This window comes from Neopelma chrysocephalum, unplaced genomic scaffold (genome assembly GCF_003984885.1).
Source record: "Neopelma chrysocephalum unplaced genomic scaffold, ASM398488v2 Primary Assembly neopelma1_23, whole genome shotgun sequence".
Taxonomy (NCBI): Eukaryota; Metazoa; Chordata; class Aves; order Passeriformes; family Pipridae; genus Neopelma; species Neopelma chrysocephalum.
Genome location: NW_020897691.1, coordinates 35327707 through 35344303, shown reverse-complemented (window position 1 = coordinate 35344303; position 16597 = coordinate 35327707). Strand labels below are relative to the sequence as shown.

The window sequence follows — 16597 nt, the reverse complement described above, 5'->3', positions numbered from 1 at the left end:
GCAATGTACAACTACCATTCAAAAGATTACTATATGTGAATGCATACATATATAACATTCATAATCTAGTATTTGTTTATGTTGCTGTCTCTGTATGTATTCTGTATGAATGTATCTTTAATTTTGAAGGGATTACAAAAGATATGAATATGGGTAATAATACTGAAAAAAATGTCACAAACTCAAATAAGTAAAAAAAAGTATGAGAAAAAATACGTTAATAAACAAAGTTGAGCTCATTCCACACAACGGGTAGTATGTTAGAAGAGTAAGGAATCAAAATTAATTCCATTATATACAATGAATATTCCAAAGTATTATTAACACTTCAGAAAATGTACAATATTAAGGTGCTACTTGATGAAAAACTCCACTCTTGTTTCATGCAGTACAATAAAGAGAATTACAGTTGACTATGACAATTAAAATAATAACACCTTAGGATCTTGGTCACAGCTGGATACATAATACCAGATCAGAAAGATCAGTGATCTTGTTTGCCTAATAAATTAAATGACAATGTAGACTTCTGCAACTAAATAATTCAATGTTTGTGGAAAGCTTATTTTACTGTATTTGCAAAACTCGCCTGGCATTTATTTTTATTAACAGAGCATTTTTTAAAATTTAAATAAGAGGATACATTATTATTTAGGTCTAATTAAGGAATTTATTATTCACCTTATTATTGTTTTCACAACTTTTCCTCATGTCTCAAAGGGCTCTGTTCACAATTAAACCTTTAATAAGAAAGGGATACAGGAATGCAGCTTTCTGTGGTGTCAGTCAGTCAGTATCCTTTTTTTCGACAGCCAAATAAAATGCTTTGGAAACAATGTGCTGTCCTTCCTTTCCTCGATAACTTGCACGTGTTTTGATGGCTTTTTTTAACAACTATTTTCCGGACTTTTAAAACAGAACTATGAGCTGAAAACAGAATACTAACTAGTAGCTACTAGTTGAAAATAAAATAAAAATAATACTGCTTACTGCCTTCCTCATTTTTTTAAATTAAACCCACCAAAACATGTATCATCCATTCATGTTCCTTACCATGGCAATAAATGTACAATGGCTTATAAAATGTGAAAAAATATGGATCAGTTTTACAGTGCTTCTCTTTCACCACTTGTTCCTTTAAATTTGTTTTATCTCCTAATTTTCCCCCACAATTTCTTAAACATTTGTCCAGCAGCACTGGCTTCTGTGCACAAATGAATAATTTCTAACTATTCAACACATTAAAATGAGGGGATACTAAGGTAAAAGAAATGGGGCTTTTTGTCTTGTTCAGGGGGACTGGGTATGTTTCAGATGAACTGAAGTCAACCACAATCACCACACCAGGTTCTGAACCATATTTTAAGCTAGTTAAACAAAGCGTGACAAAGAGATGTCTTAAAAGACCTATATATTGTGTTGTACAAGTTCTTAGAACCACACTAAGAGGCTGCAGGGTCAGGGCATACATGAGCAGTGTCCTTGAAACTCCAGTCCTCAAATTCACCTGAACTACAGCATTCTCAATGATGTATCTGTTAGCAAACCTTAAGGAAAGGGCATTTAAATTAATCATTTTGCAACACTAGATCAGTTACCATCAGATTTAGTTACATGCTCTCAGACAAGGAGTAGGACATGTGGAAGAAGTCACTTCTTTGTCATCCTTTTGCATTGTTAAAGAAAGAGTTCTAAACCCTTCAACATCTCAACCTGAAACAGCATCCCACAGATCAGTTATGGCATCAGCAGCCTACAGGAAACATGGGCTAAATTTTATGTATCTATCTGGACAAATAAACTGAGCACCTATCAGTGCCCAGTGCCATAAAACAGCATCATTTCTAGAAATTCACAAGGATGACTAGTAAAACTCAGGCCAATGCAAGATGCAGCAAGCAGGAAAACCAAAATAAGACGAATATTGCCAAAAGTATTAATCTTAATTAATTTAGCCTTAAATAATCCATCAAACTTCTGGAGATAGTGGGGGAGGGGCGGTGTGTTAACATTTACACAAACAAAATCTAATCCAACATTAAATTAATTATAAAAAAATGTAATATATTAAACATGTGGTGAGATTATTAAATGCAAAGTATAATGAAGTGTTATGTCATTAAATTAAATATTAAAAAACATTATTTTAATATTGAAATAGTAAATATTTTGATATATTGAAACACACAAACCACAAAATAATATTACCGTTTAAAAATATAGGTTTGGCCATTTAAAAAAAATATGTAGAAATAGACAAAATATCTGAAAGAATAAGCTAAGAATTCAGTCTGTTACCCACCTACACTCTATCATTCCTTGATTTCTATTATTGCAATCCCATTCAAAAACTAAACAATATTTTTGCCCAGTACACTTACTAAAAAGTAAAAGCACAGAACAAGAGCAGCTGTAAAATCTGTCTCATGTCTCATTGCACAATTCTTTCCCAATTTACTTACACTATGCTAAATTACATTATTCTCTACTGAATAGTTCCTTCCTACACAATATAGTGTATTCATTAGAAAACATTTTTTCAGGATAATTAGTTACCACATAAGCCACTAACAATATATAATCCAGGTCCTTCTACAAAGCAAAACAAGAAAGGTATTCTAAGTCCTCCTCCATTAATTCTGACATGTAATTTAACATATCTATTGCCTGTTGATGCAGCTTCAGATCTTCACAACATAATCTAATTTTTAGCAAAAATAAGGTATATCTGAGTTTCACTTATAAGTCTAGACTTTCTTCTCATCAGGATCATTTCAATCTCACAGGTCAGTGACTAGGAGACAGATTAAAAGCTAGGAGAGTGAACTTGGAGATAAGAACCTTGATAGATCCTTGAGAACCTCAGTGGCTATGCCTGAGCAAGCTCTGAAACACCATGTACTAAATACATAGCACTGATGCTAATTAGGAACCTTCATTATGAGGGTGTAAGAGCAGTCCACAAGGATTGGATTTAAGGGTCATAATAGAGTATCAGAGTACTGAAGGGACAACTTGGTTCCTTTAGTCAGGAAAATTGAAACAGGCATTTATCAGACAACCTGACTGATCAAAAGTATCAAATAAACTTTGTTAAAGGCCATATCTGGAGCAAGTCTGATGCTTCTTATTGTCATCCACAAAGAAAAAATCAGACTTCAAAATTCTTCAGCCATGATAGTCTGAGATATCATTTGTTACCTCCCACTGAGGACATCATCAAGTAAATTGGCTGAGATTATCTATTATGTATTCAGAAATCTGTGAAAGGGACTGATGAGAGCTGAACTTGTGTTGAAGGTACTAGTCTAAAGATCATTTCATAGGGAAGTCTTGCTCTTCCTTTCCTTTCTAATATCACCCGAATTCACTGCTCTGTGTAGGAAGGAATTAACGACAGGCAGGACTTCTTTTCTGCTAACACAGTTGTTTTCAGTGAGACATTACTGACCATTTGTTCATCCCCTCATTACCATCTGAGATAGACACAAAAGAGCATCACTTTGCCAATAGCGCTACTGCTGGAGACACAAGATCAAGAAATCAGACAAAGTCTTTGGGGATGGGGGTCTCTCAATTTAAGTTAGCCTTTAGTTTTCAAGTCCATCAATTTCTTTACCCCATGTATCAAAGAACACTTTTTCTAGTGTTCCCTGGCAATTGCAGTAATAATGAAGAAAGAGGAATGACTAATGAAGAAAATTCACGGAGAATACTGAACATGCTTCTGAGCACACTGAGAAGGAGGATCTGCACGGCAGGGCTCGCCAGAGGGGTTCTGCTGTTTCTGGAATGCTGACTGAAGCTCTGGCTGAAGATCTGTGAAGACTTACTTCCAATCATGCAATCATTCAACCTTACCATCTGCTGAATATGTTGTCCATACAGGATGAAGAGAGAAACTGGTTTTTCAAGAGGCCTGGTTCTAAAGATTAGTTGCAGTCCAGACACCTCACTGCTAAGTATTTCTGGAGAAACATTTCCCACTTACTGAATGTTAACATCCTAAGCCATGGCAAACTGAAGGTTTTCCTGAGGTGAGAAAGTGTCTCTCACAAGATGAACAGCATTTAAAACCCTCTAGGGGATGGTATGGTAAGCAAAAAATAAGAAAGAAAAGTTAAGTGAGTCTGAGAGGAAAAAACAAGGGGGAGAAATAATTTGCTCTAAAGTCAAGTTTTCACTCCTGAAAACTAACAAATAATGGGCAAGGAAAAGAAAGTATTAGAAGAACATGGTAAAAATAGGAAATACTACATAGAAAAGATAGAGGGAAAAGGCTACTGAAGGTTCAGTGTCAAGTGAAAATCATTTTCATTAACATAAAAGGCACTCCAGCTTGGCAAAGAGTTATTCAGCAGTCTCTTTCTTTATGCAGAGGTAAAAGAAAAAATGGGGAATGACATCTTGCTATGATTGAATAAAAGTTTTACTCTGAATGCCTGCAATATAAATATTCAGTAAAGGAACATACTCAAAAGGAGAAATGTTCTCCTCCCTCTACACGGAGGTGTCAGAGACCAGGGCCAAGAACAAACCCCATCAGTTAGGTTTCTTATGTGGTACTGAGATTCTGTGTCGAGGGAACAGCTGAATAAAAGGAAAACCAAGATTGGCCAATAGCTGTGAACAAAATGAGGAGGCTACATGCACACAATAGAACAATTTATCCATCTTCTAACAATGGTACAGCTAAACAATGCTATCACTTGTGTTTCACGTACGCAGGAATGTTATGGTCTGACATACACCAACATCCACCAACTCAGGCAGAACCGGAGTACTAATGCATATGCAATATTGCTGAAAAAAATAGGTAAGCACCTAGTATCTTCTCCAAAGCAGATACTGTCAGAAAGCAAGAAATACAGGGAAGAATGGCTACGAAACTAAAACAGCTGTTGCTGTTGTCCAGAGAGTTTCTGTTGCCACAGTGTGAAGAAAAGCTGTCAGAACGCAGATCCTTTTATGAAGTAAGAGAAGACTGGGAATAGACAGCGGGGAAAAATTCACTTACAGGCAACTTTCTATGTTGTATCAAGGCAGATTGATGTGTTTTCATGCTCCAGGGAGAAAGGCAAGGACTATCACTCAAAGTAGAAATTAATATTTCGTCCTCTCATCTCTACTTCTTTGAAAAGGTCAAAAAATTTCTCAAACTGAACAATTAAAAGCAACACATCAAATAAGCTATGAAAGGGTTGACAATCTGTATGAAAATACATAGCAGCTATCACTGATATACTGGTGTAAATCTCTTTTCATTTTATATTAAAACATAGGAAACCAGAATTCCTGTCATTTAACAGGTATTGTTTCTGATTGCATATATAACTTAAACATAGTATCCAAGATCATCAAGTCCTGTTCAGGTTGAAAAGACCTTCAGAAGTCATCTAGTCCAACACCCTGCACAAAGCAGATCCAATTAGATCCAGCTGCTTGACTAATCCAGTCAAGTAGTTAATGTCTCCAAGAATGGAGATCTAACAACATACATGACAAAACTCTACACTTAGTTTTTCTCGATAAGGACTTTTGGTCTCGTTTAAAGTACTGGAGGCTCCAATTCCAAGAGAGCACTCCTTCACCACATCATGTTAGAAGAAGGGTTAAGAATGGTTGATCATGAGAGTCATAACCATAATGGCAGAAGATTGATCCTCTATTTGAGGACCAGTAAATGAAAAATTTTAGAGGCAAAGATGACCGATTATTAATCAAGTCAAAGACCATTCATTTAAATTTGCATAACTTTACCATCTAAAGCAAAAGCAGTTTCAGTTTAAAGGAAATGAAACCCTATCCTACCAGTTTCCACCCTCAGAGTAAAGCCTCATTTCACCTACAACTTAAAGGCTGATTCTCAAACATACACATTATTCACAGAAGACAAAAAGCGAAGGACTGCAGAGAAGCCGGTTGCCAGGGGACTGCTGCGAAACCATGCCTGCTGGCTGTGACTCATAGGCAACTGCTGAAATTTATCTGCATGTCAGCAGGCCTTGCTGCACGCACATAACAGTGACACACCAAGAGAAGACTGGTTATTTGGGTTTAAGCATGAGAGACAAAACTCCTATGCCAGAACTCTCGAATATTTTTGAACTTGTATTGCTACTACCATAAAAAGGCAGAAAAACTAAAGAGTTCTGAAACAAAATACTTTCACAGGTACTCATACCTTTGTAACATGATCTCCATTTCTATAGAGCAATCCTTAACATTGCTGAGAAATAAGGACTGTTTTGCAAAACATGTCCTATTTTAATTGTAGGAAAAACGTGGGGTTTTTTTTTGAAAACACACACAGTATAAACTAAAAACTTCGTTCATTTGGTATAAACACTGCCTTGTAGAAGACCTACAAACACCGTGATGCTATTTAGAAGGAAGAACAAAACATTGAAATAACAGGTTCTGCTCATTAGTGTTTAACTTCTAAAGAATTCAGAATTACCTACTCTGGGCTTGCTGTTGCAGAGTAAACAAATGCATTTTCCTTTCTGTTTTACCTTCCTTGTCATATCCAAGATTGCATGCCTTTTTGACCACTAGTGAGTCACAAGTTCATGACAGAAACACGACTCAAGTGAAAACAGCTAATTTAGGCTCATTCCTAACTATGCATACTTCATGTAAGAATGACATTCTTTTTACAGAAAAGGAGTTATATGTAATTACAGCTACATTCCCTCGCAAGTGTTTCTCAGTGCTACACATTAGGCAAATTATGTAACAAATGTGGGAGCATTCAATGGATATTCTTCAATTCTTTTGTTTCCCTTTAATTGAGTTCTTTCTGTTCTGGTATTGCTTCAACCAGACCTCCTCCTAAGCAGCTGTACACACAATGTCGGATACAAGCTCTGTATACCAAGAAAACATAGCAAAGGCAGCTGAATCTCAATAGGTCAACCTGAGACCATGATGTTGAGTTAAAAGTTGGTGTTGGGTTTAAGGTCAAATGATACTTCCAAATAAAAATATCAAATATAAATTTGGTTTGCCACCTACAAAAGGAAATTCCCCCAAATGAAGCATATAATCAAATAAGATTGTTTAAAACAAGTAAACAAAAATAAAATAATGCAATATTAGTAAGAGTGACTTGGAAGGGGAAGCTAGAACGTGAGCCACTGGTCTGAGAAGGGCTTTTGTCAGAATGACGCAAAACTACAGATGATGACCATATACTGCATCCTAATATGACCTGCTCTTGGTTCACTGAAAAGTATTTAAATAGTTAATTTCCTTTGTTGCTGCAGCTGTATTAATAATGGTCATATTTATGTGTTGTAAGCATTCCTGTCTTGATTGCATAATTTAGCGTCCTCAATTAGTGTTTTCCACCTAATGGCACCCTAACAGCTTTGAAAGGCTGCCACAACAGACTCACTGTCAAACCAATAATTAAATCAATCTAATTAAGAAATTAGTCTACATCACCTATAACTAAGATAATGATGACACTGAAAGACTTTTCACATTGTAGATGTACATAAATGCACATTTAAATATTTAATGTGTTGATAGTCTTACTAATGTCCTAGTGGTTAAAAAGCACCTGTAGTATTGGAAATCCAAAATGTTATCATACTGGTTCATCCGACAACTTATTTAAGTTGCTGTAACTTAAAGCCTTTTCAGCAAAACTCCCTCACAGTTCTAGAGCTTGAGAAGTATTCACTCCTCTCAAATGCACCAAGGGTACAATTGTTGACAGAAGCGAGAATAAGGAAGAAAAACCATTAACTGCCTGAAATACTATGTAATAATTACATTTCTGGGTTTATTATTTCAGAAGGTAACTACATTTTTTTTTCTGAATGACCACAACATGACCAAGGGTTTAAGTTAAGTGAATTAAGTAACCAATGATAAATTCCTCATTATCTCATATTCCCTACTCAAGAATTGCTCTGAGGTTGGTAATTACTGACTTCATTAACTTCCAGCTATCTTTTTCTGTCATCTTCTACTGGTAACAGAAATATACGGATGAACTGTTTTAACACATGCTGCTGGAAAAATTCCTAGCTTTCTTTCACAGAAGTCCATGCTAGTCACTAGCCACAAAAGGAGTACGTTCAAGACTCAGTGATAATTTTCAACTGAGAATTTGAAAAAGTGTTCGTACTTCAAACACAAAAACTGTGACTGTAAAATATATTAGTTCTAAATACAGCTATTAAGACAATGTACTTACTTAGGCTACTCAGTTGTCTGATTATATTTGCCAAGGAGATGTTGGTGACACATTCCAATTCATTCTTGATACCTCGGGGCAGAGCTGTGTGGCACAGGTGCCTGGGGTCTATGTTCCTTTTTACCAGCGGCATTCTGAAATGTATCAGAGGACCAGCAAACCTGCAAATGAAAGAGATACAATACTGTTTTAAATTCAGGTTATGCGTAAAGTTAAATCGACTAATCCTAACAAGATAAAAACAGCTCCATAATACTGATAGAATTCATTGCTCTGTGAGTACATAAATATTTTTGTCTTTGCCCAAAGAAAGATTTATTTCATTCTCTCTCTTTAAATCCTTACCTGATTGAGATTTCAGTGAAGAGACAAATACTTTTTTACAGTTCGGGTTCCCCCCCCCAAAAAAAAAGACAGGAAAAATCTTTGTAGTACAAACCCATTAAAGGAAGATTGAGTTCTTGATGAACTACTTCCTTATTCAGGCCAAGCAAAGTCCAACAACAAATTCCCTTTATTATGAGGTCAAAGTCAAACTAGTTGTCTATTACACTCAAAAGGTAGATATGATTTATTCATTTTGCCCTGTTACTAGCAGGAGTCACCCTTCTAATTTGAACATCACTTCTAAATCATACCTAGTCACGGTAAGAAAAGAGAAGATGTTTCCCTTCCACATCTACACTGCTACTAACAATTAATTCATTTAAGAATGCATCTTCCAAATACAAAAGTCTCCACAGTAAACTTCTCCAGACTGAAAGGCAAACAAGTTTTCCACAACATAACCTGTATGCAATCCCAGTCCCTCAACCAGACAGCCTGATACAGTTCCATCTGTCCTCTGCTTAGAAGTTTTACCCCAAAATGTTCTCAGGATGAAAGCCTGAGGCTTTGTCTTGAGCCACAGAATGCACCTTCCCTACAGTATAGACTGAGCAACTGTTATCCTTACTCGGTTAAAACTGAGAGATTTTTTGCATAAGAATAACACAAGGCCATGGTGGTAGAGCTGAAATTTTGTTGACATGGAATGGTATACTGAATTAAGAGTCAAAGGCAACTGTAATGGAGTACTTTCCCCTTGAAGACTGCTTAGATTTCTCCTTGCCATGTTTTCTGGGAGTATATTCTTTCACTGAAGCCAGGACTCGTACCTGAGGGATGCAGGCAGGATCCTTAAGTCTACCTGAGAAACACCTCTGTGTCTCCAGGATGTGATTAGATGCCATTCATTGCATTTTAACATCATGTCTACAACCCTTATTTTCTTGGAGAACAACAAAAAATATTTTATGCTTTTGAGGGATAGAAGTCAATAAAAATTATTCTTCTGGTCACTGGCTAAAGGGAAATTCTATACAGTTCTTAAAATTGTGTAACTATTTTCTCAATATTACCAGTAAAAATTATGGAAGAGTGCATGGGCTAGGGTTAATTAAGAACTGGTTTTTATTCTTATTTTTATTTTCTAGAAATACCCCAAATCTTCCTAGTCACTAAACATCTAAGTACTGAAAAGTTAGCTGTTACACAGAAACTAAATAAAATAAAAAGTGCAAATCTGAAAACTGTCTCAGATAGAAGCAATGAAAAAGTGTTTATAAACTCTTAACTACAGGTTTGTTATCACGGTTCCCCAACAGAAAATAAAGGAACCATTCTGTCACTGTCAAAGAAACACAACAAATGATATGTGAGCAATGTTCTACAGAAGCAATTAAATATTAATTCCAGAGTTGAGCCCTTTCTTGATTACTGCTTTAATGATACTGTTGTATAAACAGCACAGTAGACAAGTCTTTTAAAAATGGTCCAAACAAGTAAGTAAAAAAACCATTTTCACACAAAAATTTCACAGTTTCAATGCTTTCTAATATCTGAATAATGCTGTTGTGGTTGTCCTACAAAAACATACAGCATAACAAGAAAAGGTAGCAGTGGGAATAATAAGTATGGTAAAAGGAATAGTTTTCAACAAGAATAAACTCGGAAGGGAAACAAACGACAAGATATAATTGACACCTCTGAAATTATGCATTATGTTTGAAAACTATGCAAAGCTTGAACAGAGAATATCTACCCAATTCCCACAAAAATTAAGCCAAGGAGACAACAAAGGAAAATATCACTCAAGCATGCTTAAGAAAAAAGGAAAAGGTATTTTACACAATGTTTAATAAATTCTGGAACTCATTGCCACAGAATGCTGCATACAAAAGTACCTGCTGGTAATTTGTCCACTATGGACCTCATATTCTTTGCAGTTTGTTGCAACCACTATAAGGTCTTGATGATTCCTTCCCAAGTGAATCTAGTGATCCCAGCACAGGGAGCAACAGGTGTGTGACAGTAAATGGAACTTTACTGTACCCACACAATTTCTTCACTCCTCTAAAAGATGTTTCCTACTGTAGTTCTTAATAAGAAAGGTGAAAAACTCTGAAATCGCTATATTTATATGCAGCTTTAGAGCTGTGAAGAGGAAAAAAAAAACAACAAAAAAAGGCATTGTTACAGTCCAGTATATCCTTTAGGTTAAACACAAAAAAAATACACTTCCCCACCATCACTTGCTACCAAACCATGCATTACCCAAGCCCCTGGGGCAGCAAAGGAAAAATTCATTCCTAGATCATGAAATCCTGTTACCATGTCATTCCCAAGTAAACTCTGGAAAGTGTTCATAACCCCAGCCAGGCAGAAGAGAGAAGCAGCTTGTCAGTGCATAAGAGGATCCCTCGACTGAAAGGTTACATGACACCTACTCAGAGGTTTACAGCTCTCCTCCTGACACACAGGTCTCCCTCTCCTCAGCCCTGCTGCTTCCCAGCTCAAAACTCAGGAAGGCAAGGCAATCCTCAAACACAACTACCTCCTCTTCCCTGCAATCCCACGTAAATCTTTTGAGGCAGTTTTTACGAAGTGAAGCAGCACCAGTTTACACCCAGTTATCTGGAAGTACTTTATAGTGATCTTAAACTGAAACTCCTCTTTACCAAGAGATGCCAATCTCTTTCATAGAGCTACTATCAAAAACTCTTCTGCCCCACTTCCTATACATTCTTTGAAGCACTGAATCCACTTGAGAAGCCAACTCTAATCTTCTCTGCAAACCCCTTTACTACTTCAGTTTCACAATGGCTGGCACAAACTCATCCCCCTCACACGTGCTTCAAGTAGGAGTACAGAATACAAATGTGTGTACATAACACCTGTTTAATGTTTTTGTTAAGTTACCATGCTTTGCTACCTGATTTTTTAGGAATTACGTAAAAAGTTCTAGTTGCTTTTCAATTATTTCCTATTACTTGAAAAAAAAATGCATAACAACGGCACTAATGAGAGCTAATTAATATGTTTTCAGAAGAACAGCCTTAATGAGATTTGGCCACACTTCTTTTCAAAAAGACACGTTTTTTAGTGCGTTGCACAGCCCTCTTCAGCTATTAGAGGTCTTAAAAGTGAGTGATACTCTTCCACCTCTGTCTAATACTTCTCAAACACTGCTGGCAGCAGCTGAGAAACCTACTCTTGAGGCACCTGCCCCCTGTGCCCACAGCCACCTGCTCCAAACAGGACAGTGTCACCCTGCTGTGGGTGCTGAGAGATTGTCCTGGGGAGCACTTATGTAGGAAAACAGCTACCATTTTCCCTTCAACAAGCTCCTGTAGAAATATTTGGGAATTGCAAGACGTGTGGAGAAATGTTACGTGGCTTACTAGGAGCTTGTGAAAAATCTGAAATGTCAATAGTCACAGTAACAATTCAAGTTTTCTAGCAAGTACAGTAAGACAAGCAGGAATGAAAGCATAACATTAAGGTGGGAAAAACTGTCCAACAGTTTAACTGGCAATTAAATTATACTTCAGTTTCTTTTTCAGAAGACTAATGAAATTTCATTATCATGTGGCTTTTTTAATCAAAGTTTACTTCTGATTAGGTTACATTTCATCCTTACTAAAAGTGTCATTATTTTCTTAGCATTAATGAAAGATATTAATCTATAATTTTTTTCTATAATATACCAATAATGCAGCACTGAATGCCCTTGCTGTCATGAAGTTAAATTTAATTCCAGCCATTTCTGTAGCACATCTTTAGGCCTCAATATTACCATACTACTTGTAATTTTCCTTTAACAACGTGCAACAGCAATGCCTTTCATATGCCCCATTTAATTGATCACGTTCTAGCTGCTGGCAGAACAGACCACAGCTTGAAATGCAACAATCAATTTAACATTTCCCCCACCCACCCTTAGAAACATAAATAGAATATACAATAGTTTTTATATTTGCTTATATAATCATGTACTAACTGCATATACGCTATACAGACTTTGGGACAGAATGAAAGTAGCTAATAAAAAAAATCTTAAACGTGTTAATGAATCTCGTAAAATCAGAACTGTATCAGTTAAAAAAACAAGCTCATTTTCTTGGCAAATTTTCTTCTAATTATACTCCAAGACATCATATGCTATACCAGTTGCAGAAATTCCAAAGATGAAGTTTTTATAGTGCACACCTCTACTATGAAAGGCAAATGTGCCAAGACTTCATACAGCTTGTTTCTCTGCAGCTCTCATTGCAAGATCAAGGTGCAGGGATGAGCTTAAGAAGAAACAGACATCTGCAGTGCAGTGTCCTTCAACAAAGTAGGCCACTACCACCTACTGCTGAGTCAACATAACAATTTTTAAACTCTTACAGGCAATTAACATCCCTTAGAGGATACATCTTGGAACTGACAAGATGACAACTGACATCTTAAATTGACAATTCAACAGAAATGTGTTAAAATTACAGTTTTGAAATCCTTTCCATTATGAACCATATCACAGAATGGAAGACCTCCTTGGAACACTTGCCTCAAATCTCAGTCTTCTGCAACTCAATTTCAAAAACTTTTCTAATGGAAAGTAACTAGGAAGAGATGACCTTATTGTAACTAAAAAACATGCAAAAAAATGCAGAATATATTACTAGAATCTGATGTTGACATCACTGCTGTTTAAGAATGAGTAAAATGCATAGTTTACATCTTAGACTGTCTTCAAAAAATTTGCTACACATTTATAGAATCATAGGATATACCGAGTTGGAAGGGACCCATCAAGATCATCAAGTCCAACTCCTGGCCCTGCACAGGACACCACAAGAATCACACCATGTGCCTGAGAGCATTGTCCAAATGCTTCCTGAGCTCAGACAGGCTTGGTGCTGTGAGCACTTCCCTGGGGAGCCCGTTCCAGTGTTCAATAACCCTCTGATATCCAACCTAAACCTCCTCTGACCCAGCTTCATGCCGTTTCCTTGAGTCCTGTCACTGGTCATGATAGTTTGATCAACTTAAGAAGAAATGTCTCTATAGGGCATAGGAAGGAAGTAGATAATTTATTTTTTAATTAAACCACAGAGTCACTAACAAAATGTTTCATATTTTATTTGTAGTCACAAACATAAAAAATACTGTTCCTCAAGTAATATCAACAGCAATCTCTCAAAACACTCTCTAAATATTCTGTTGCTGAACTGAAGATAAGATTATTCAGGGATAGATTAATGTCACTGAATAATGTTACTCTATCTCAGTAACATTGTATAGGAAAGTATTTGATTAGCAAGATAATAATGAACAGATTGTAAAAACCAATCTACCTCATATAACTACATAATATATTTTTAAATAATTTGTAATTTTTATTCTGTATTTAATAATGACTGCTGTATTGTTTAATTGTCTGTGGAAATTAGTATTTTCCTCTTATATACAATCTGTAATCATCTCAGCACATCTGTCATATCAGATAAGCAGAAAAGACAACACAGTCACAAAAATGGGTAGGACTTGAGTTCTACTCAGTCTCTAAGGCTAATTACAGACAGAGCTAAAAAATTATTTTTCAGCTATTACCATCCAGCCAAATTTCTCTCAGATGTGTATCTCAAGACTACAATCTCTCCCCCATGCATGTGTGCACACCTGCACACACAGAGGCACACTCATCTTCAAAACACATGAAAAAAATATTTCAAAATCAATTTGAATGTGATTACAGACACAAACCACAGCCACATCTACTTCCTTGTCAAAATTTATAGGTTTCATATTTATTCAGCTATACAAATGAAAAAAATGCAATAATTTTTACACTGGGAAAAAAATTTCTATTTTCAGCCCTCTATAGGTTGTGACTATCATGAAGTAGTATAATAAAAATAAAGGCAATTTTGGCAAGTTATGGGTGGAAATAAATTGAGTGATTAGTAATTTGTATGCTAATTTATGAGAGCTTTATCTGTGATAAATCAGCTTTTCAAAAAAATCTTAATTTGTTATTGTCACTGAGATGACTGGCGATGGCAGCAATAGCAGAATTCTCAGTATGGGTAACACGGCAAAATATGACTCTAGTAGCAATGCAACAAGTACAACTTCATTAATAGAAACAGCAGCAACATTTCAGGGGAGAAAGTTGACATATCAGTTCATAACTACAAGGAAAGTTTTAGAGGAAAAAACAGCATAATTTCAGCAAGTGAAACTGCAATCTGGGTCAGGTCAATGAGCTCTATGTAACAAAACAGCACACAGCAACCACTTTCTACCCAGTGAGTCCAGCCCTCGGGGCTTCCATACCATTTCCCATTCTGCTGGGGAAAATCTTTTAAAGTCCACCTCTGGCTACAACCCGCTGTATAGCTTTGGGCTTTCCTCAGTGTCCTCACTCTCACCTGTGTTTTGTTTGTGCTGCCACTGGTCCCTCTTTTCCCAGCATGTAGGTGAGAGAGGGGGTCACCATCATTTATACAGGCCTCTCCTCTCCTCAAAATGAAAAATTTCCTAACGAAAAATTTCACTCTGATTATGTGTATAGAGTAAAAACATAAGGTATCCCAAACACAAGGAGAGAATATGCAGCTCAATATTGGGGGTTTTTCCTCCCAGTACAAGTACAAAATACAACAGGATTAAATACACAGCATGTGGATTTTGCAAATTTCATCCCCATTGTTAAGCAGAATTCCTATTAGTGAAGTGGAACTCAAACACAAAGAACTCAGAGCACAGCAGCTTTAACTGTGGCTTTTCAAGATAGTTTCTTTTTACCAGGCTAAACTCAGCTTGAAGTTTTTTCCTTTGTTTTCACCTATGATTTTCCAAAATATAAACAAGTACCTACTGATTTGTCAATTTATTATGCATTAATTCTTTTCACCATGTTAATTCCCTTATTTCACACTACCAACAGCTTCCATCTTAACTGTCTTTTAAATGTAAGTCAACTTTAACACATCAACAGAAAAAAACAGGAAAAAAAATCCAGCCATCATAACTGCAGTTATTTGTATTGCTAATAATTGTAAAAACATCTCTGTTCATCTTAACAAAGAAGCTATTTAATTCAAATTGCTCTTGGAAAAAAAAAACCCACATTAAAACAAATCAGGTTCAACACTACTACCCTGAACAGTAGGACTGCTGGGGGAAATAAGGCACTAAGACAGCTACATTTCTGGCTTATAGACAAAATTAAATAAAAAAGTTAGACATGACACTCTTTAGCATGTCTACAACAAGAAACATATAGACTTACAAGTTTCTTTCACAATAAGTACGTTAAGCAAAAATAGAAATAAAAAAATATAATGAACTTTTTTTGGTATAACAACTTACTTCCAAAATATATATATAACATAAAAAACACAGAACAGACAAATAAGAATAAAAAGCCTTCCTAGGTATATTTAAAAAATAAAATAACAACACTAAGGATTTCCAGATGTTAGATGGGAATTATTTGGTATTTGCTTTTGTTTTTCCTTACAATTCTACTTCTTAGTAGCTTTAAACTAAAACTTTAGTTACATATATGATGATCCAATTCCTTCATGACCTGTCATATTTTAAGTTTACAAAACAGTAATCAGAAACCGAATAGAATAAAATTGCATTCTTAAATCCAAATCCTAAAGTCACAAAATATTAATTACCATTTTTTTACCTTCCAATATTGAAACTGCAGCACTAAACTACAGTGAATACTTACAAAATCAATCTTGTGAACAGTTCATGGGAAAGATGAGAATCACTATCTCCAAAGAGGCATAAGCTGTAATGATAGTTTACTAAAAAAAATTTTTAAAAATTAATTACATTATTTATATGTCCATATATTAATGGAAAAATATTTAAGTCATATGGAACCACATTGCACTTCATTGTTAGGATAGTAATCAAGAAAAAAACAGTGACTCCTTGCACTTGCTTTTCTACTAAGCTTTTTGAAGAAGCTTATTTTAAAAATATAAAACAGATGCACAATGTATTTGCTCAACATACCTGGACAGACACATGCAGCTACGTTGAAACAGAAATCTT

The 16597-nt window shown here is 35.7% G+C and overlaps 1 protein-coding gene across 7 annotated transcripts in view; it reads right to left on the bottom strand.

Moving 5' to 3' along the window:
- The window catches only part of WASF1 (WAS protein family member 1), an 84772-nt gene that overhangs the window by 20971 nt on the left and 47204 nt on the right, over window positions 1-16597 (bottom strand). For 4 of the 7 annotated variants that reach the window (XM_027693381.1, XM_027693349.1, XM_027693354.1 and 1 more), the window contains one exon: window positions 8210-8370. In XM_027693381.1, coding sequence (XP_027549182.1) covers window positions 8210-8342 — 133 coding nt within the window. In that variant the 5' untranslated portion in view covers window positions 8343-8370. Of the gene's footprint in view, window positions 1-8209; window positions 8371-10434; window positions 10685-15398; window positions 15420-16597 lie in introns of those variants that run through there. The other 3 variants (XM_027693362.1, XM_027693342.1, XM_027693336.1) reach the window with 3 other exon arrangements.